Here is a 22,465-nt window from a genome sequence, read left to right on the forward strand (position 1 = left end):
AGTTTAGAAACCAGGAGACAGTGAGTTCTAGTCCCACCTTAGGCTCAAAAGTTGGCTGGGGGACTTTAGGCCAATCACCAGGAGATAGTGAGTTCAAGTCCTACCTTCGATACGAAAAACCAGCTGAGTGACTTTGGGCCAGCCCATCTGTCCTAGTCCAATTCATCTCACAGGGTTGTCATTGCCAGAAACTAGGAGGGGGAAGGAATTGTGACATAAAAGTCCAAGAAGATTGAAGGACTTCTTCCTTTACCCAAACGTAGAAGTTCCATGGTAATCGAATGCAGCTTAAGAGAAACTTTGGCTAATCTTGGTGGACAAAGTCTTTAAACTCATTGAAAAGTCAACACTTCCCACAACTGAATAAATAAAATTGGTCCATTTGTGAAAACCCAGGTGAATACTGAGATCTTCATTGTTTTCTGCATGATTTGTTTATTTTTCATTAAATGTTCACTCAAAATAGATCAACACAACACAAGTTTCTTTTTAGAAAGCGTTTTATTTGAACTCCTTCCATCTTGGTTGGGCTGTGACCTTCCTACAGGTCTAGAAGATGGGTTATTATGGCCTTCAGGTGACACTTAGAAGGCTAAGACTGAGACGAGGCTGCGATAGAGACGGGCTTGGAAGAAGCCCGTTCCAGATCCAAAGTGATGTTGTGGCTTTTAGGATACAATAAAGCACAGGGTTTACACTTCTTTGTCCTTGCGGGCCAGAATGACGTACTTTCCGGAGAAATCGCAGTCCTCCATATTGGTCTTAAAAACTCTGGGCTCCACGTTGAACTCTACAATGGCAAACCCAGCAGCACTCAGGCCGTTTTTCAGTATTTCCTCCGTGAAGAGCATGCTGGAGAACTTATGAGGGCCCACTCTGTAGAACGTGCACCCTAAAACCCCACCGAGTATCAAGTGTCCCCCGAGTTTCAGCAGAGAACTGAGATTCTTCAAGGCGGCTTGGAAACTCGGCTGGTCTTGACAGGCTGACTCCAGGCACTCTGTGGACAGAAGGCAGTCAGCCTGGGCCAGAGAGATGGGAGCCAGTGGGTTGCTTTGGTGGACATCACATCTGAGGACCTGCTTGATGCTTCTTCGCAGCTTGGCCTCCTTCTCTGCACACGTCTCCCTGCAGGGACATCGGAAAGCCAATCAACAGACAGCTCTGAGACCTCTCTGGAATGCAACGGAACCAGTTCAGAAGTGGTGGCCTGAAGTAGCTCTCCAGTACAACCCAAGTAGGTTGAGAAGGAGAACGGTTGAAGTCCCTTTGGCTGGTACCTGCAGCCTTAGATAGACACCTTCAACTACCGATGCAAAATGCCTGTCAATAAAGGGACTCAAAAAATATAGAATTTTGAGAGGGAAATGTGCTAAATATGAAATGTGGGGGTCCTTGGTGATCTCTAAGCTTGGTTGTTTGCTTGCAGATCTTTCATTAACCAGCTAGGTAATCTCTTGTATATAAAATGAGAGTAATCCCCATTTCCTTCTAACACTGATGATGTTCTCTAGTTGGGTCATGAAATGTCTGTAAGCAAACAACCAAGCTCAGAGAACACCAAGGACCCCAGAGTCCTCCTCCTCCTCCTCCCTGCAAATCCCATCTACCCAGGGGTGAAATGCTCCCGGTTCGGACCGGATCGCCCGACCTGGTAGCAATCGTGATGGGTGGTTCGGAGAACAGGTAGCAATCGCGGTGCGAGGCTCCGCCCACCCGCCTGGCTGTCGTTATTTCTTGGTTTTAACCAGGAAGTAATGTGGTTTGTACCCTCTGCGCTTGTGCAGAATGGTTTTGCGCATGCGCAGAGGGTCTGCACGCATGACGCGTGCACTTCTGAACCAGTAAGGAAGGTAAATAGATTTCACCCTTGCATCTGCCCCCTTCCAGCCCCCCTCTCTTTGCCCTTGCTCTATTTTTCTTGACTTGCTTGATCCTTTCCCTCTGGCTGGCCTCTGGCCCTTTTGTCTCTAATAAGGATGACGAATTTCAAAGTTCAGTGTTGCTTGGCTGGCCATTCTCCATTCCTGCCATTAGCCAATAATGGACTTTCTCTGGGACTTTGACCTGATCAGTTGTAAGATTAAGCCCATGGGTTTTTTTCTTTTTTTCTTTTCATGGACAGATCCTTGCCCCTCCCTACCTGTTCCCCTCCAGCTGGCACACATACTGCACCACCGAGGACCAATCGAAAGCGCCCGGCTCCTTCTTCAGCCATTTTGTAATTTCCTGGCAGTTCTGGTCCAGATAATCAGTGGCGATGATGTTCTCATAGGAACCACAGGCAGGGAGCAGCTGATAGATGGTGGGGCCACTGCCGATATCGATCAGGGTGCCACCTTTCAGGACCCCTGGCGTAAACGAGAGGAAGATTCAGGAGGGGGAGGAGAAGAGGGAAAGATTCAGGTTTATCTCCTCCAATCCCCCTTTTCCCCCCAGGAGAGTCCTAGGTGGAGCCCCTGCTGAGGTTGATCTGATGGGATCAAGAAAACTTTTAATTTCCCTAAGCAAAAGAATGAGGATTCAACTGTAGCATTTTTATTTATTTTTTTTTAAAAAATATCATCCTTGGGAAGACTGAAACCATTTTTTACAGCCCAAACTTTAAAAGCCCAGAGAATACCTGAAAATATTTGGAAGATTCGAGCAGGCTCTCTTGAACTTCCACCCTACACTGAAGCCTTCCATGTCCTTGAATACAATAACAGGAACAGAGTTGGAAGGGACCTTGGAGGTCATCTAGTCCAACCCCCTGCTCACGCAGGAGATCTGTACTAGGTACTTGAACCACTGAACTGCCAACCTTTCTGACTGACAAGCTTAATTCCTCCACTTTTTCCTGTTTTGATTTTTTTTTTTTAAACTTCAGCACATTTATGTGGAATGCTTCCAATGCACTATAAATTCATTTGCTGGAATCTTGTCCCCGTCCCCCCCCCCTCACCCCTGTATTTTACTAGGTTTAATGTTCACCAGTTTCAGATGTTTGAATGCAGGGATGCGGCAACGACACCTACGAAATAAAGAAAGGATAAGAAGCCCACAGGATCGCTGAATGAACAAGACCATGAGCTTAACGGAGCTTGAAGAAAACCGCCTGTCCCAGGCACAAAAAGCTGCTTGAGAATAAATCAGCTCTCCCCACCCCCGGCCCAGAGTTTCCATTAGAGCCCTCTCTAGCGATGCTGAAAACTTTCAAAAACGTTTCCCCCTGGAGCTACAACCTGCCTCTTTTTTAAAAAAATAAACCTTCTCCCCCTTCAAAGTTGCAGCAGTGACTGGATCCCCTACCTGAAGTAAAGATTTTGCAAAAGCATTTCAAAATAAACTCCAGGAATTCATCTTCCACAGAGCCTTTCCCAAAATGAAAATATTCCAGGTAAACTTTGGGATCGAACTCCTTCTGGTAAACGTCTCCTCCAGTGAATTCCATCACTACGTGGCCTCTTGGTCTGCAGAGATCGAATGCAGACGCTCCCTGCCAGAAGCCTCCAAATATAACCCAGAAGAGGAGAATCTGTGCCAGGCGGCCTTGGCCAGCAGTTCCCCTCAGCCTATCAGCAGCAAATGCAGCTGGACTTTTGGACTGAAAAATGAAACTCCTTCAAAATACGCTTCCCAAAATCCAGAAACATTTGCAAAACATTTGGCTGATCTTTAAAATAAGGTCAGTAAAGACACAACACTAAAATGAGACACATCATTAATAATGACTAAAGGGTGTTTGTAATTACTGGCTCTAACATGCCGAGAAGCATCATTTGCAAATAGGCAAGGCAGATCTTGAGAAGCAGCAGATAATGTTCTCCAAATTTTACAGAACTCACCAAAACTGTTCCAGGAAGATGGTCAGCCGAGACATGGCTTAAAAATGCCTGAAGCAAACATGAATCAGGACCTAGTGTTGCCTATGTGTAAAAAAGAGAAAAAATGAGGTTTTATTTTCAACATTTATGTTTCAGTGTGAGATTCCTAGGATCTTTCAGGCGCTCCCACAATGTCTCTCTCTTCATGGTCATGTCTCCCTCCACCCACTGATGATGGGGCAGTGTTACAAATCGTGACCAGATGAACTATTCCATGACCCTATTCAGAAGTTTAAGAGCAAACAAACCAAAAAGAGTTGGATGAAGAAAACAGATAAATTCTGTTGGGATTCTTCCTACAAAACTTCAGGCTGGGCTTAGAGTCCATTGATTTCCATTTTTTTTCAATCTCATGTTTATTTACACATACAGTAAAAGCACCCTAGGCCATATTTTCAGATTTATTTCATTTTATTAATTTTTCCTTCCTTTTATTATATAAGCTTCCCCTATCCACTGAATTCAAGAGGATTTAAATCCGGCTATTTCATAAAGCGATCGTGTTCTGCAAAGACCTTCTTCATTTATCCTGCTGGGACTCCATTTGTAGGTCTCCAAAGAGTCGGCTGTGGTTGCACACGAACAAAGACGCAAAGACGGCGTCCAGATTGAGCTGCTTGCTTGGTGTTGGTGCAGCCAAATCCCTTGACAAACAGTGGATGTTGAGATGTCGCAATCTCGTGAAATCTCAGTGCGGCCCTTGTTTTTGTTTCTGGAGAAAGGAATCCTTGTTCCTTCCAAAGGACTTGCTCTCACCCAAAACAGTCAAAACATGAAAATCGAAATTTAAGGGCCTGGCTGGCCTGAGGCCACTGGCTATTTCTCTGCTGGACTGAAGGACCACTTGAGTTGCCTGGAATTCCCTTGGGTGGAAACACGAGAGAGAGAGAGAGAGGGGAGGGGAGGGGGAGATGATGGGAGGGAAGGAGGGAGGGAGGGAGAGAGAGGAGAGAGAGAGATTGTGATGAGTGGGTGGATAGAATGGGAAGGAGGGAGGAGAGAGAGATAATGGAGGGATGGAGGGAGAGAGATAGGGATGGATGGATGGATGGATGGATGGATGGATGGATGGAAGGATGGATAGAAAGGGAGGGAGGGAGGGAGAGAAGAGAGAGAGAATGGGAGGGAGAGAGAGAGGAGAGAGATGATGGGAGGGAGGGAGAGAGAGAGAGAGATAGGGATGGATGGGTGGATGGAGAGAGGTAGAGAGAAAGAGAGAATGGGAGGGAGAGAGAGAGGAGAGAGATGATGGGAGGGAGGGAGAGAGAGAGAGAGATAGGGATGGATGGGTGGATGGAGAGAGGTAGAGAGAAAGAGAGATGACTGATAGAGATAGAGAAAAGGAAATATAAACAGAGATGATAGATGATAGATAGATAGATAGATAGATAGATAGATAGATAGATAGATAGATAGATAGATAGATAGATAGATAGATGATAGATAGATAGATGGATGATGGATGGGCTAACCCTTCTTCTCAGCCAATCCACTGGTTTGTTGTTGTGGGGGAAATAGTAGGACAAAGAAGTACTAGATATATTTGCCACCTTGAGTTGTATATATACATATATATGTATATAAAAAAATAAAAGTCAGGATAAAGATCGAATGCACGGATGTTGCGCTCCAGGATGTCTCCCTTCATTAAGCCTCTGTCTCCCTCTCCTGGTGCTGCTCTGCCTAATGCAGGACGTGAAGAAGCTTCCAAAGACTCGGTTTCTGCTTACAAAGCGGAGGGAAACTTTCCTTCAGGATCAAGGCTCTGTGGCCTCTCAGGTGCCCTCCCACCCCCACCCCCCGCCCGGCCACCAATACAAGAGAATGAATGTAGCTCAGGGTTGAACTGCAGAGTCCTTGGTGCTCTTTGGCCTTGCAAATATTTGATCATGTGCTAATATTTGATTATCCGACTAGCTGGCATCACCGGTGCTGGTGAGTGTGAGGTTTGGTGAAATGAAGGACTTGCTTCCAGGTGTGCTGGATTGCTTCTGCTCCGAAGTATAAATTGACCTGGACGATCCACAGATCCCAGTTGGGGTCTTTAGTGCTCTCTGAGCTTGGTTGTTTTCTTGCAGACATTTCATGACCCAACTAGGGAACATCATCAGTGTTAAAAGGAGGGGGGATTTGCTTTCTGTTTAGATACAGTGGCTTCACCCTATCAGCATTGGCGGGGAAGATGGTCTCTCTCTCTCTCTCTCTCTCTCTCCTCCCTCCCTTCCTCCCATCATCATCTCTCCCCCCTTTCTCTCTCTCTCTCTCTCTCTCTCTCTCTCTCTCTCACTCACTCATTTGCTAGAGAATCCTTGGGGCTCTCTGAGCTTGGTGGTTTCCTTTCATGAACTTATTAGGTAACATCATCAGTGCTACTAGGACCTGGGGTTTGCCCTGTCAGTGTTGCTAGGAGTGTTATTTTCTTCTTGATGGTTCCTTGATTAAACTGTTATTATACTGTTTGATTTTTTCTCTGAGTTGGTAATTCTTGGGGGGGGGTGTATTGTTTACTGCTTGATTGCTGGTCTGGTCTTCCTCCTGGTGTAAATCCAGTGGTGGGTTTCAGATTTTTTTACTACCGGTTCTGTGGGCGTGGCTTGTGGGTGTGGCATGGCTTGGGAGCGTGGCTTGGTGGGCGTGGCAAGGGAAGGATACTGTAAAATCTCCATTCCCTCCCCACTCTAAGGGAAGGTTACTGCAAAATCCCCATTTCCTCCCGATCAGCTGGGACTCGGGAGCCAGAGAATACATGGGGGCGGGGCCAGTCAGAATTTTTACTACCAGTTCTCTGAACTACTCAAAATTTCTGCTACTGGTTCTCCAGAACTGGTTAGAACCGGCTGAAACCCACCTCTGTGTAAGTTCATGCTGGTCTCCAGTAACCTCAATGTTTTTGGCTGAATGTGCGGGCAGTAAAAACATGGAGCGGTGTGAACAAGAATAAAGGTTTTTTTGAAAAATACCCACCAGTGATGCTCCTCTCCTGAACAGTACACACAACCATGGAATCATCACAGTTTGACAACTTCTTCCCAAAGAGCACAGCCCACACCAGGCAGTCAAACCAGGGGTGAAATCCAGCAGGTTCTGACAGATTCTGGAGAACCAGTAGCGGAAATTTTGAGCAGTTCGGAGAGCTGGCAAATACCACCTCTGGCTGGCCACAGAGTGGATTGGGAATGGAGATTTTGCAATATCCTTCCCCAGGAGTGGGGAGGGAATGGGGATTTTGCAGTTTCCTTCCCTGGAGTGGGGAGGGAATGGGGATTTTGCAGTATCCTTCTCCTGCCCTGCCCACCAAGCCACACCATGCCTACCAAGCCATGCCCACAGAACCGGTAGTAAAAAATGTAGATTTCACTGCAGTAAGTCACTGCAGCCAGCCACAAAGCTCCCAAGCCTGAATTTCTGGTATTTGTGAGAGAAGACTAACTTCCTTCAGAAGAGCTAAATAAAGCGTTCCCCCAGAACTAAAGCAGTCTTGCAGTTCCAGGCGCTTCTCACTAGATGTCAGGGAAGGCCTAGGAAAAGGAGAATGCCCAGAGAGAGCAGAGCCTGGCGAAGCTGGGAGGGAGGGGGGGTTGTATGAGCCAGGGCTGGGGGAAGGAAAGGGGGAGGGGGGTAATGCCCTCAACCCAGCACTGGATCTACAGGCAGAGGGTAGCCAAGAGGTGCCCGGGCAGAGTTGATGAGGGCTCCATGGACAGACAAGGAGTGATCCCACGGGAACTGAGCTGCCCAGGTTGATGTTATGAGCTGCTCCCAGGGAGGGGTTTGGCAAGGAGAAGGTCTCCAGCTGAGCCTTGCGTGGGGCTGAAACCGCTTAGCTCGGGGTTGTCCAGCCTTGGCAACTTTAAGACTTTATTTAATTATTATTATTATTATTTTATTTGTCAATCAAGTATAAGGTAACAGGTAAAAGTATAAACATAATTTGGATACATGAAAAGAGTAAGTAAAAAGCAATATTAGGACAGGGAGGGTAGGCACGCAGGTGCACTTATGCACGCCCTTTACACTTACTTAGTTACTTACTTAAGCCCCTTAAGACTTGTGGACTTCAACTCTCAGAATTTGCCAGCCAGCTCTGCAGGGAGCTGACATCCACAAGTCTTAAAAGTTGCCAGGGTTGGACCTCCCTGGCTTAGCTTCAGATCTTGCAGGTCCAGAGCTGGGGACCCTGCCTGTGGTTTCTCCCACACGGTGAACTGAAGACCATTTTTTCCCCTTATGCCTGGTGCCAATTGGGCTCTGGCGCTTCCACAGGGTGTGTGAACCAGTGGTGAAATGTAAAGTTTGTTACTACCTCAGTGATGGGATTCAGCCGGTTCGCACCACTTCGGGAGAACCGGTTGTTAACTTTCTGAGCAGTTTGGCAAACTGGTTGTTGGAAGAAATCATTAGGGCAGAGAACCGGTGGTTAAATTACTTGAATCCCACCACTGTACTGCCGGTTCTGTGGGCATGCCTTGGTGGGGGGGTGACTGGGTGGGCGTGGCCAACTATTTCTTTTTTTTATTTTTAAAAGCATTTTTTCTACAACCTCTTCAGCCGAAAAATGCTTTTAAAAGGCTCTGACATTCCCAGCTGAGCTGTGCGATCATCAGAAGCTTTTTTTACTTTTAAAAGCATTTTTTCGGCCAAAGAAAAAATGCTTTTAAAAGTAAAAAAAAAAAACCTCTGAAGATCACACAGTTCAGCTGGGCATGTGGGGGGGGGGGAGGAAATTTTGCTGCCAGTTCTCTGAATCACCCGCCACCATCGCTACCGGATTGGGTGATCCAGTCCTAATCAGGAGCATTTCACCCGTGGTGTGAACCCCAGCTTAGTTTTGCTAATCCACACTCTGGTTACATTCCCCACGTGGCTTTGCTGTGGGCTGTGTCCCTCCAGGGATTTTTGGGCTCCTGCTAAAAACTGAGGCTGCACAACCATTTTTTGAGCTACTTAACTGCATTTTCCATCCTCTCCCACTTGAAGCAGGTAGACTGCAGGTACAAACCGAAGCCAACTTGCGTGCAAACACCCTCCCAAGGAAAGCCAAAACTGATGCAGTCAAATGTTGGTAACGCTAAGCATAGCTAACTCTTCCATAAAACCCCGAATTCTTATTAATTGTGCTTCAGGGGAGAGAGAGATCAAACGGCTTGGGCACTCAGCCCTCGCCCTTCCTTGTTATAAAAGGGAGAGAAACAACAGAGCTTTTAAGGGATAACATCCACTTTATTTTCTCAAGCGCTGTTCTCAAATTACTCTTCTGGGATTGAGCAAAAGCTTCTGGGCATCTCATAATAGGACTAGGCTAAAAAAAGCCACAGGCCCCCTTCCTATCCCCACCTCAGTGGAAAAGTGCATTTCTGGGAGCCCATTTGCACACGCTGGGAGAGCACTACGGAATCGTGCCCATTAAGTGTGCAATCGGTGATGGGTGCTTAAAGAGCAGGAATGAAAATCAAGATTTGGATGAGTGTGCGTGTGTGTCTTTGGAATCCTGAATAAAAATGTCAAAGGTGTGAATGTTAAGTATCCCTTTTCTATCTGACATTTAAAGCCTTCATTTTAGAGTATAGCGTCCGCTAAATCCCGTTCCAGTGGCCAGATGTGCAGCACCACTGCAGACCCAGACATGCAACGGTCTCTCAGCATTAATGGGCTAATCACCTGGCGTGCCAAATTGCATTTTGCATCCTGCCTGGTTCTCTTCCAGAGGCAGCTGCCAATTTCACTGGGTTTGGGCCAGTGGCGGGTTCCAAATTTTTGTTTACTACCGGTTCTGTGGGCGTGGCTTGGTGGGTGTGGCAGGGGAAGGTTATTGCAAAATCCCCATTTCCTCCCGATCAGCTGGGACTCCGGAGGCAGAGAATAGATGGGGGCGGGGTCAGTCAGAATTTTAACTACTGGTTCTCTGAACTACTCAATATTTCCGCTACCGGTTCTCCAGAACTGGTGAGAACCTGCTGAAACCCACCTCTGGTTTGGGCTCTTTTTTATAATCAGGGGTTCTCTGCCGCTTCTTCGGAACTCAGGGCGAATGAAGGGGTGTGTAGTCAAATGTAGGAGAAAGTCCACCGATGGCCATTTGGCTTGGTGGTTTCTTGCCTCCTGCAAGTTGATTCCTCAGGCTTTTTTTTTTTTTTAAGGGCTAAGATTTTGTTTTGCTTGTGCAGTCACAAAAAATCCAGTAATTATAGCCTGGAGATAGCTTTGCCGTGTGCGCGCACACACACACACACACACACACGGCTCCTCTTATCCTCTTTGTTTAAAACTCTTCCGTCTTTTATTTCTTGCTTTCAGGAATATAAAACTTGATGGTGTTTTTGGCAAACCTGCCACTTTGCTTTGCCATTTATGGCTCCCTTTGCAGAGATATCTTGCTCATAAAGGAGGCTTTCGTCTCTCCGCCCCTTGCTAGGCTGGAAGTGGTTAGGAAATGCACCACCTAATAGGATAGAACAGAACAGAACAGAACAGAACAGAACAGAACAGAATAGAATTCTTTATTGGCCATGTGTGATTGGATACACAAGGGATTTGTCTTGGTGCATAGGCTCTCAGTGTACATAAAAGAAAAGATACCTTCGTCAAGAATCATAAGATACAATATTTAATGATAGTCATAGGGAACAAATAAGCAATCAAATCATAGAATAGAATAGAATAGAATAGAATAGAATAGAATAGAATAGAATAGAATAGAATAGAATTCTTTATTGGCTAAGGCTGATTGGACACATAAGGAATTTGTCTTGGTGCGTATGCTCTCAGTGTACATAAAAGAAAAGATACCTTCTTCAAGAATCCTAAGGTACAACACTTAATGATAGTCATAGGGTACAAATAAGCAAACTGGAAACAATATCAATATAAATGTAAGGTGACAAGTAACAAAGTTACAGTCATACAGTCATAAGTGGGAGAAGATGGCTGATGGGAACGATGAGAAGATTAATAGTAGCGCAAACTTAGTGAATAGTTTGACAGTGTTGAGGGAATTATTTGTTTAGCAGAGTGATGGCGTTTGGGAAGAAACTGTCCTTGTGTCTAGTTATTCTGGTGTGCAGTGTTCTATAGTGTCGTTTTGAGGGGAGGAGTTGAAACAGTTTATGTCCAGGATGTGAGGGGTCTGTAAATATTTTCACACCCATCTCCTTCCACTTATGACTGTAACTTTGTTGCTTGTAATCTTACGATTTATATTGCTATTGTTTCCTGCTCATTTGTACCCTATGACTATCGTTAAGTGTTGTACCTTATGATTCTTGATGAACGTATCTTTTCTTTTATGTACACTGAGAGCATATGCACCAAAGACAAATTCCTTGTGTATCCAATCACACTTGGCCAATAAAATTCTATTCTATTCTATTCTATTCTATTCTATTCTATTCTATTCTATTCTATTCTATTCTATTCTATTCTATTCTATTCTATTCTATTCTATTCTACTCTACTCTACTCTACTCTATTCTTAATTTTGCTTTGCAATGGAAATTCCAGTCTCCATTGTGGCCAAGGACTACTCCTAATCCCAGTGGAACTCCCCGCTACCAGATCTGTGGTGACTTTGCAACACCCAGGCCGAGGATGGAACGGTCCTTGTCAACCCTGCCTTGATTTCCCTGGATGAAAAAAGCGACCCAGCCAGAGAAATAAAACTTTTCCAGGCGCAGGATACCGCCACCGGGCCAAACGATCGTGCACAGATGGTAGCGAGATAAATGGTGCCATCTTTTTACTGTAGCTTTCGGGCTATAATTCCTCCTCGACATTTATGAGATGCAGTTCCCCCCCCTTCCTCTTTTCTTGCGGGGCTGCGCATCTCCCGACAGCAGCAGCCAGCCAGCGAGAGAGCGAGGTGGGAAGCGGAACCTGACGTTAATAATGTGGCCGGCACTTCAGCCCTTCTCCATTTCTCTCCTCCAATTTTCCTCAGTGACAATTTATAGGCGGGTTTGATGCTTGAATAGCTGTGGCTGCTCAGTAATATGTATTCTCTGTAAGTGTTCCCTGCTGTGGCGTATCCTAAGAGAGCTCCATCAAATAATTATCTCCCCCTCCTCCGTTTTTTATATATTCTCAGCCTCTTTCATTCGATCTGCATCACTATAAAATATTCCACTCTCGGGGAGGTGGACCCGCTCGGCTCCCGGCCTTCCAGTGACTGTAAAAAGGGTATTTATGTCTGATATTAAGTCCACTCGACGCAGGGCCTCCATCTTGGCATTTTCCCTCTATGGATGCCTTCCCGTCTCCATAGGTTCCTCTTGGCTGCTTCCATCACATCAGGAGGCTTTGGAGGTGTTTTGCAAGGACCACGGTTGGTCCATGAAAGCCGAAATCACGAACGTGAGAGCTTCCCCATCACAGGATCCGTGGTGCTTTCATGGACTTCCTTAAAACTAATTCTCTCCTCCTGGGCACAAGGAGGATGGATGTCACCCAACAAGCATCAAACAGCATCCCCAAGATCCAGCTGGTAGTGGTAGCTCTTCTGGGGCCTGGTCCTGGAAGCAAAAAGAACTTTTCTTCAAAAGTACTTGATGGAACCATCAGTTGAAAGCCTGTGAAAACCTCCAGTAGCCCCATAAAGAGAGCGAGCACATTATGGGATATCATGCTCTGCACATGATATCTGACACAGACATCGCTTTAGAGGAGGTCTGCTTAGAGAAGATCTCCCGAAGGGATGTTGGAAGCTCACATTGGACTTCATGCCTTAGTGTGTACTTGAATCTGATCTATGGATTGTTCACTTGGCAAGAGATTGAAGAACTTAAAACCTGTAGGTCCCTCCTGTCCTGTCAGGGCCCCCCAAACCCAAAATACATGAAGTTACTTTTCAGCAGTGTCCTTTATTGTTTCTCACTTGTAGACAGAATCTTGCCAAATAAAAGCAATGACTTGCATTAAATGGATGGAAACTAATCAGAATAGAATTTTTTATTGGCCAAGTGTGATTGGACACACAAGGAATTTGTCTTGGTGCATAAGCTCTCAGTGTACATAAAAGAAAAGATACTTTCATCAAGGTACAACACTTACAACACTTAATGATAGGTACAAATAAGGTACAAATAAGCAATCAGGAAACAATCAATATCAATATAAATCATAAGGATACAAGCAACAAAGTTACAGTCATACAGTCATAAGTGGGAGGAGATGGGTGATGGGAACGATGAGAAGATTAATAGTAGTGCAGATTTAGTGGATAATCAGAATAACAGAACAACAGAACAACAGAGTTGGAAGGGACCTTGGAGGTCTTCTAGTCCAACCCCCTGCTCAGACAGGAAGCCCTATACCATTTCAGACAAATGGTTGTTAATTCTCTTCTTAAAAGCTTCCCATGTTGGAACATTCACAAGTTCTGGAGGCAAGTCATTCCACAGATTGATTGTTTTCACTGTCAGGAACTTTCGTTCCTTAGTTCCAGGTTGCTTCTCTCCTTGATTAGTTTCCATCCATTGATTCTTGTCCTGCCTTCAGGTGTTTTGGAAAATAGGTTGACTCCTTCTTCTTTGTGGCAGCCCTTCAAATACTGGAAGATTGCTATCATGTCACCCCACTCCTTGTTTTCACAAACTAGACATTAACTAAACTACTCAAGGACAGAAGCAACTTAAAACAAAGGAGAAATCTTTTGACATTGTGAACAATTTATCAATGGGACAGCTTGCCTCCAAGAGTTGTGGGTGCTCCATCACTGGAAGTTTCTAAAAAAGAAATTGGACTACCATCTATCTAAAATGGATATAGGGTTTCCTGCTTGAGCAGGAGGTTGGACTAGAAGACCTCCAAGGCCCCTTCCAATCTGTTATTCTGTTATACACTCCACCACTTGTGCTCCTTTGAGGTCCAAGGGATTGTCTTGCAATATTGCTGTGGAGCACAGATGGTCACAGAATCAGCAGCAAGAGGAGTGCATATATCTGGAACCTGCACTGCATATCGGAGATAAATACAATTGAACGAGTCCAGAGGTTTTTCACATGAAGAGTCCTCCACTCCTCTGCTCACAACAAAATACCTTATGCCACCAGCCTCGAAATTTTGGGCTTAGGCAACTTAGAACTATGCCGCCTTCGGTCTGACCTAAGCAGAGTACATAAAATTATCTACCAGAATGTCCTACCAGCCAATGAATACTTCAGCTTCAACCAAAACAATACAAGAGCACACAATAGATACAAACTCATGGTAAACTGATCCAAACTAGACTGCAGAAAATACAACTTCAGTAATAGGGTGGTCAATGCCTGGAATGCACTACCTGACTCTGTAGTTTCTTCCCCAAACCCCCAAAACTTTAATCTTAGACTGTCTACTGTAGACCTCCCCACATTCCTAAGAGGTCTGTAAGGGGCGTGCATAAGCGCACCAGCGTGCCTACCGTCCCTATCCTAATGTTTTCTTTTATTCGTATCCTTTACATGTATTTATAATTATGTTTACACTTGTATCTGTCATAAAATACATGCTTGATGAAAATAAGTAAGTAAAATAAAAATAAAATTTAAGAAATGTTTAAAATAGCAATGGTTAAACTGAATGGAGCTGTCTTGTTTGAAGGCCAGTTGGAAGTTGCTGGATGGAGAACCCATGGCAGCTTGGCTACTATTCAGTGCCTCTCTGCTTCGACTCCCAAAAAAACCACGTTGCAAGCTCTTTGCAGGCTTCACTGTGGCCATTAAAGTGGAAAGAATGGCCTGGAAAACAGGGAACTCTGCTCTCCAGATCTTGTCTTATTTTGGCTTCTTGGCTTGAGCTTAAAAAGCAGCTGGAACGGCTATCCTAGCAAGGGTTAAACCAAATATATAAAACAAACGCAGCTCTGCTTTTTAGGGTTTGGAGTTGTTGGGGTTTTTTTTGTGCGTGTGTGTGTTTTTTTAGCAATGCGGTATAATCACAGTCTAGCAGCAGGTTGCTTTTCCAGCAGGAGGGTTTAGAATTATTTTCTGGAGTTTGCAATATAGAACTTAAATTAAGCCACAGAAGTCGGGGGAGCTCCCTGATGCCACGCTAAATTCTCAGCAGCCTCGGCTTTGTATTAAAGTCTTCGCTGGCAATTAGGTTCATTAACTATCACAATACCTTATTTATTACGCGACGTGCCATATGGTTTCCCAGCTAAAGAATGGCACCCGCTCCGACACGAACCGTTTGGTGTCATAAAAATGTTCACAAATAATGTTAGAGCTCTCGGGGGCAAAGAGGCTCCCTAGGTTGTGGGGGTCAGGAACAGCGGGGAGGAATATGAGGGCATATTTCTCTCTCTTTCCCCCTGGTATGCAGAAGATAAAGGAATTGACCCAGGGAGGCTGGCAGAATGGATTCGCCGGGATTTGGAAACCTTCTTGAATCTCATCTTTCGCACGGAGGAACGGCCAGAACAAAAAGGGATTTCTAGCATGCGCCTAGATCTTAGCCCAGCTGGGTCCTGTCAACGGCTCCCTTTAGCCCTCCCTCTTAGCATGTGGGGCGCAAAAGCACCAGAGGTTTCTCAAGGCACGGTCAAAAAATGGGAAGAAGGCAGCTGCAGCTCTGCAAACAAGGCTGGCCTGGCATTTATTTCATTTATTGGACACATTTATTTAGCCATCCAACCCAAATTTCATGGTCCCTTCTATTAGGGATGTACCTCTGATGGGATCACGAAAATGGGCCTTCTCAGTGGTGGCCCCTTCTCTTTGGAACAGAAGGGAGAGAGGGTCTCTTAAATAGGTCACAGCTGTTAAGAACAAAGTCTACATCCTCAGAGACACCGCTAGGTTAACCTGGAGTAGAAAAGCCCCCAAGATATTTATTGCAGCAACAGAATAGACTACAATGACCAGAATCCACTTTTTTAAAAAAATAATAATAATAATGGCCTTTTTGCTTTGGTGTCCATCTAGAATCAATGGAAGGTGGTCACGGCACATGGGAGAGGAGGCCTTCCCAAAGCCTTGGCATTCCACTCAAGTTGGAAGAGGTCCACCAAGTTCTCCTCAGAAGCCACTAGGGGTCAGGCACCATCCCCAGAAGGGTCTAGAACTCTTGGCGCTGCCTGTTTCTCCACCAGGGTTTCGCTCCATGTTATTATGCCTCAGCACTTTGGGCCACGGCCCCTCTGTCCCCACCTCGGGAGGCTCCGAACTGACAGAGCCTCCCTCTGAACTGCAGCCCCCGTCTACTCCCAAAGCCCCTGAGCTCCTGCACCGATTGGCTGGCTTCAAACTGCCCCGTGCACCCAAAAGCCTGACGCAAACAGTACTGCGACAAATGGGCTGCAGCGAAGGGACTGGGGACAGAGGGGCCGTGGCCCAAAGTGCCAAGGCGTAATAATGCGGAGGTGAAACTGTGGTGGAGAAACAGGCAGTGCGAAGTGTTCGAGGCGAAAAGTCCTATTCCGCCCCAGAAAGTTGAGTGCTGCCCAACTGAAGTCCTTGCAGGTTGCAGTTGGCAGCGAACACCCTGGGCTTCAGTCGTCCGTCCTCTTGGTTCCCACCTGATTGGCACTTCAGAGCTGCCACTCTGGCAAGAGAAGCGCTTACCAGGAAAAACTGGGCAGGAATCCAAAGGAAGAAGACAAAAATTAGCTTCTTGGGGAGAAATGGGCCACCATTTCTTTCAAAAATAAATAAGCCACCCTTTTGATTAAAAATGAGCTGCCTGTGTGGTACAGCTGTATTGGGAGAAAGCAGGCACTGAAGGGAGTCTTGCTTTGATAGTGACGCTGGATGCTAAGTTTTTCCTGAGGTTCTGGGCCTGGTGGAGAGTCCAAGCTCCCGTTCAGAAGGCCAGGCTATTTCTACTGACCCCCAGCTTTTCTCCTGCCAAATCAAATGGGCAGGGGGAGGAATTGCTGGGGGCCAGCTGGCATATCTGCAAAGTGTTCACAAAGGATCCGGCAGGCTTTGCGAATTCCTTCTGCATCTTGATGGAAGAAGAGGAAAAACTCAGAAGAAGGTAAGCCCCGAGGCTGGGTCAGATCCAGAATTGCCTTAGCCCACCTCTCCGTGGACCCTCAGGTTCTGCGGGCATTTCCCAGCAGCTGGCACTTGAGTAAGGAACATGGCCTGTGATTTTGAGCTGTTCTTTGATTTGGTGATATATAGCCATCAAGATGATGGCAATGCCCTCCGCAATTCTGGCTGCCCTCTTCCTAATCAGTGGCCCTCAATATCTCCAAAACCTGCCTCCCATTTTTAACACAAAGGAACAGATCTGCTCATCTATTCCAAGGGAATTGCACCACTGAGACTGTATCTCGATTAACCAGGACTGCTGTTGCAAAACTCTGATGGGCTACCTGTGGAACTTCAGCCTCTCCCCTGGGGGCTGCTGCTAGTCTGTCCCTCGACCAAGACCTCTTATTAAACCCTCCTTACTCGATGGACAATTGATCTTATTGACTGGCTGGAGCCATGCCTGATTTCAGCCCAATTGCTTTGCTGTTGCTCTTGAGTTGCTCGGTTTCTGCCCTTAGGAATTCTTCATGCTCAACCCCTTGGACATAAATTTCTTGGGAAACAGCCCCTTGGGACGTGCAAAGCCCATTATTCCTTCAATTCTGCACCAGACAGAAATGTAGCTTGCATTTAACTGTGCACAGTTAATCCTAGGTACTGTTCTTTTTATATATATATATAAACACGCCACTACATGTTTACTGGACCCGTGCCCTTCCTGGCTGGTACTGGCCACTCAGGAGGTGACACGAGGCTGGCTCCAGAGGATTATCAATGCTTCCTTGTTGGAAGGGGTCTTCCCTGCCACCTTGAAAGAGGCGGTGGTGAGACCCCTCCTCAAGAAGCCCTCTTTGGACCCAGCTATTTTGGGTAATTATCGTCCAGTCTCCAACCTTCGCTTTGTTGAGAAGGTTGTAGAGAGTGCTGTGGCGCGACAGCTACCCCAATACCTGGATGAATCCGTCTATCTAGACCCGTTTCAGTCCGGCTTCCGACCCGGATACAGCACGGAGACAGCTTTGGTCGCATTGGTGGATGATCTCTGGAGGGCCAGGGACAGGGGTTATTCCTCTGCCCTGGTCCTATTAGACCTCTCAGCGGCTTTTGATACCATCGACCATGGTATCTTGCTGCGCCGGTTGGGGATTGGGAGTGGAGGCACCGTATCGGTGGTTCTCCTCCTATCTCCGACCGGTCACAGACGGTGTTGACAGGGGGGCAGAGGTCGACCGCGAGGTGCCTCACTTGTGGGGTGCCGCAGGGGTTGATTCTCTCGCCCCTTCTGTTCAACATCTATATGAAGCCGTTGGGTGAGATCATCAGTGGCTTCGGGGTGAGATACCAGCAGTACGCTGATGACACCCAGCTGTACTTTTCCACCCCGGGCCACCCCAATGAAGTTGTTGAAGTGCTGTCCCGGTGTTTGGAGGCCGTACGGGTCTGGATGGGGAGAAACAGGCCCAAGCTTAATCCCTCCAAGACGGAGTGGCTGTGGATGCCGGCATCCCGATTCAGTCAGCTGCAGCCGCAGCTGACTGTTGGAGGCGAGTTATTGGCCCCAAAGGATAGGGTGCGCAACTTAGGTGTCCTCCTGGATGAACGGCTGTCGTTTGAAGACCATTTGACGGCCGTCTCCAGGAGGGCCTTCTACCAGGTTCGCCTGGTTCGACAGTTGCGCCCCTTCCTTGATCGGGATGCCTTGTGCACAGTCACTCACACGCTCGTTACCTCTCGCTTGGATTATTGTAATGCTCTCTACATGGGGCTCCCCTTGAGGTGCACTTGGAGGCTTCAGTTAGTCCAGAATGCAGCTGCGCGGGTGATAGAGGGAGCTACTCGTAGCTCCCACGTAACACCGCTCCTGCGCAGACTGCACTGGCTACCTGTGGCCTTTCGAGTGCACTTTAAGGTTTTGGTTACGACCTTTAAAGCGCTCCATGGCTTAGGGCCTGGGTACTTACGGGACCGCCTGCTGTTACCATATGCCTCCCACCGACCCGTACGCTCTCACAGAGAGGGACTTCTCAGGGTGCCGTCCGCCAAGCAATGTCGGCTGGCGGCCCCCAGGGGAAGGTCCTTCTCTGTGGGGGCTCCCACACTCTGGAACGAACTTCCCCCGGGTTTACGCCAAATACCTGACCTTCGGACCTTCCGCCGCGAACTGAAGACACATCTTTTCATTCGCGCGGGGCTGGCTTGAATTTTATTGGTCTTTTAAATTTCTTAAATTTTTAATATCAATTTTAAATGGGATTTTAGTTTTTTATATATTTTAAAGTTTCGGGCTAATTATAATAAGTTTTTTAATTTATATTTTAAATTGTACATTGTATTGTCTTTTTTACTTCTGCCTGTACACCGCCCTGAGTCCTCCGGGAGAAGGGCGGTATAAAAATAAAATAAAATAAAATAAATAAATAAATAAATAAATAAATAAATAAATAAAATATATATATAAAATGTCGCATGGGGATGAAAAGAAATAAAGGCTATGGCTGAGAACCCGATCTGGCTGTAATTAGAATTATAGTCTAGATTTTTGTTTTTGGATGGGGAGGGGGGTTGCGTGGCTGCATAGGAAGTCCATGGTCAAGTGCAAAACTGTAGTTGGGCTTTTAAGAAGCTTCTTAAGGTATCAGATCCAGACCCTGAGAAGAGGCAGAGTGGGCGATGATGTGTCCGGTCAAGGGTTTGGGATCCGTGTGGACAGCCCTTCTCTCCATGATATTGCCTGGGCTTTGAAAAGAATGGGAAGTGGGCCTCTGCCATGAAAGTTGCAGGAAGATTCTTCATGCAAAGCTCCAGTGTACCAACCTGAATTTTTTAGAGTCGAGCAGAATGGAAATGCAACCGAGAAGAACCTTGGTATCCACCAACTAGCAAAGATATGCGGTCATCTCAGGAAGTTTCCCATTGTTTAGATATGAAGGTTTCTGTAACTGCTTCTCCTTGTCTTTTCAAGCCAAAAGACTTTGTCAATTGTCTTGATTGACAAAACTATCAGAAGTCTCAGAGGCATTGGAATTTCTAGCAGGATAAGAGACCAAGGGCTGCTGTATCTCCTGCAAATATATTAAAGAAATAAAATGGTTAATAGATAACTTAGCAACTTGCCAGTAATCGTTGGGTGTAGGTACTTGATGAGGCTTTAGCTCTCTAGGAGGAGATCAAAAACCAGTTCTGCAATAGTACAAGATGCTCTTGCATTGCAGTCATCTAGGTCAAAAGGAGGAAGAATCATGTGGGTCTTTCAATTGAAGTCATAAGAGATGGAATTCCATATTCCTCAGCATTGGCTTCATTCATGGGTGGCCTTACCTGAGATGGACCTCATTGTAAACCTCAGAAGGAGCCATCTCACTTCTCTGCCAGAGAAGATCTGAGGGGCTGGGAAGGAAGGCCCGTCACCCACAGCATTCAAGGATGCTGGTTAGCAACCCTCTTCTGCCTCCATGGTGCTCTTTGTCATCTTGGAAAACCTCCTCCTCCTCCTCCTCCTCCTCCCTAGCATATTCCTGCAAGTGCAGGGTCCGCTTTTATTGGAAAACCATGACTGCCCCAAAATAAATGAGATAATATTCCCTGGAAATTATGCAGTTATTTCATTTCCTCAAGAACAGAGGAGGTAACGGAGACAATCTTGGGAATTTTGACAGGGGAAAAAAATGGAAGATTCACCATTTGAAACCCTCTTGAAATCTTCCCTCCCAACAAAATAAAAGTAAATGAATCTATAAATGACGTTTACAATCTTAGGTTGATAATTTCACAAGAAGCAGTGTTTATAGTGGTCAGGGTGTCTGATGAGACAAAAAGATCTTAACTCAAATTCTCCTTCTTGCACAAAACTTTTGATATATGATAATCTTCCTTTTCTTCTTGGGCAATGTCCTATCTTGTCCATTCTGTCCTTGGGGAGCTTATCAGAAGACCATTAAGACTACTGACAAGACCCCTTGGCTGGACCCTTCTAAAGGGGGCATTTTCATGCTTTAACTTTGTCTGAGTCTGGCTGTTTTTGGAGGATGAATGGCTGCAAAAGTTGATGGAGTTAGCAAGGATGGCTAAATTGACTGCCTTGATAAAGGAATACAATTAATTTTGTTTCCACTTGGAAACCGCTTCTGGACTTTGTGCTTGAGGTGGGGGAAAAAAATGAAACTTTGATTTTGGGTTTCGCTGATTAGATAGGTTTGTTCTTACAGAAGTCACTAATCTATATTATTATGTCAAAGTTAAAAGTTGAGGTTGTACGTTAATTACCTTATTCTACTACGCCAAAAAGAGTCAATACTTCTCTTTTGCCTTTTCTCTTTTTCCATACACTTTTCCCTCTTCCCCTTCCCACTTTTCCTATCATTCTCATTTTTCTTTGCATTTTTTGTATTTTATATTTTAAACTAATAAAAAAGTATGGAGATAGCAAAGTCTGGTGTATCGCCTTGAAGATGGCTAAGTGATCCTGTCCCATTTCTAGTGGTCGAAGGGAAGAGACAGCCATACTGAGGATGGGGAAGGGAAACACACCATTGTGCAGCCAATGTGATGAAACACAAACCTATCAACTCAACCCAGGTGTTCCTTCCAACGTTAACTCTATGGAATACGAAGGAGAGCATCTGACCATGTAAGGGGTTATAAAGATGATTAGTTCATAGCTGCTCCGAGGGGCATTTTATAGCAATTATGGCCTGAATTGCATTGTCAGAGAGAGAAAAGGCAGTGGTGAAATCCATTTTTTTTTACTACTGGTTCTGTGAGCGTGGCTTGGTGGGCGTGGCAGGGGAAGGATACTGCAAAATCTCCATTCCCACCCTACTCCTGGGGGAAGGATACTGCAAAATCTCCATTCCCACCCCACTCTGGGGCCAGCCAGAGGTTGCATTTGCCAGTTCTCTGAACAACTCAAAATTTCTGCTACCGGTTCTCCAGAATCTGTCAAAACCTGCTGGATTTCACCCTTGAGAAAAGGGGAGGGGGAGCTTGACTGCCCAGGGCTGGCAGGCCCATTTCATCATGCAATGGAAGCTCCCCTCTCTTGCTGAGTCACTCTTGATAATAAGCTTCCTTTTTCTCTAGCTGGTTCAGGGAAATCAGAGAATGAAGTTGTGGGCTGCCTATCCAAACTGTCCTGGCCACAGTTGAATAACATCTCCAAGCGTTTGCAGGCTTAGGGCCTTAAGCTCCTTCTTCCCTTAGGGATGTGGCCAGATCCCTCCCTCCAGAGTCTCAGAGATTAAAAATAGGAGCAAGCTTGTGAATTGATTCCTTCCGACCTCTACTCTGCCTGCAACTCTTCCCAGTTCAGATGATGGTCCAGAGGAGTAGCTTCTGGAAGTCTCATTTCTGCTCCTTTTTGGCTCCAAAGTCTGATATTCTGCATTTGCACGGATTCGGATATCAGATAGAGAAGGTAGAGGGGTCCTGGGTGCTGAGCTTGGTGGTTTTGTTGCAGAGGTTTCATTACCCAAACTAGGTAACATCATCACTGCTAGCAAAAAAAGCAATTTATTGCATTTGTTCTGGCAGTGCTTCCAAGTGGTGGGATTCAGCCAGTTTGCACCACTTCGGGAGAACCGGTTGTTAACTTTCTGAGCAGTTTGGCAAACTGGTTGTTGGAAGAAATCAGTAGGGCAGAGAAGTGGC

At 46.0% G+C, this 22,465-nt stretch overlaps 1 protein-coding gene across 1 annotated transcript; it reads right to left on the minus strand.

The window, feature by feature from the left end:
* Window positions 1–482: 482 nt before the first annotated feature.
* LOC131203982 (nicotinamide N-methyltransferase-like) lies at window positions 483–3,477 on the minus strand. The gene is made up of 3 exons (XM_058194739.1): window positions 3,292–3,477; window positions 2,144–2,351; window positions 483–1,128 (listed from the first exon to the last, which is right to left on the minus strand). The coding sequence occupies exons 1-3, from the start codon at window positions 3,431–3,433 to the stop codon at window positions 693–695; spliced, it is 786 nt and encodes a 261-aa protein (XP_058050722.1). The 5' UTR covers window positions 3,434–3,477; the 3' UTR covers window positions 483–692.
* Window positions 3,478–22,465: the final 18,988 nt, after the last annotated feature.

Source organism: Ahaetulla prasina, chromosome 9, assembly GCF_028640845.1.
Source record: "Ahaetulla prasina isolate Xishuangbanna chromosome 9, ASM2864084v1, whole genome shotgun sequence".
Classification (NCBI taxonomy): Eukaryota; Metazoa; Chordata; class Lepidosauria; order Squamata; family Colubridae; genus Ahaetulla; species Ahaetulla prasina.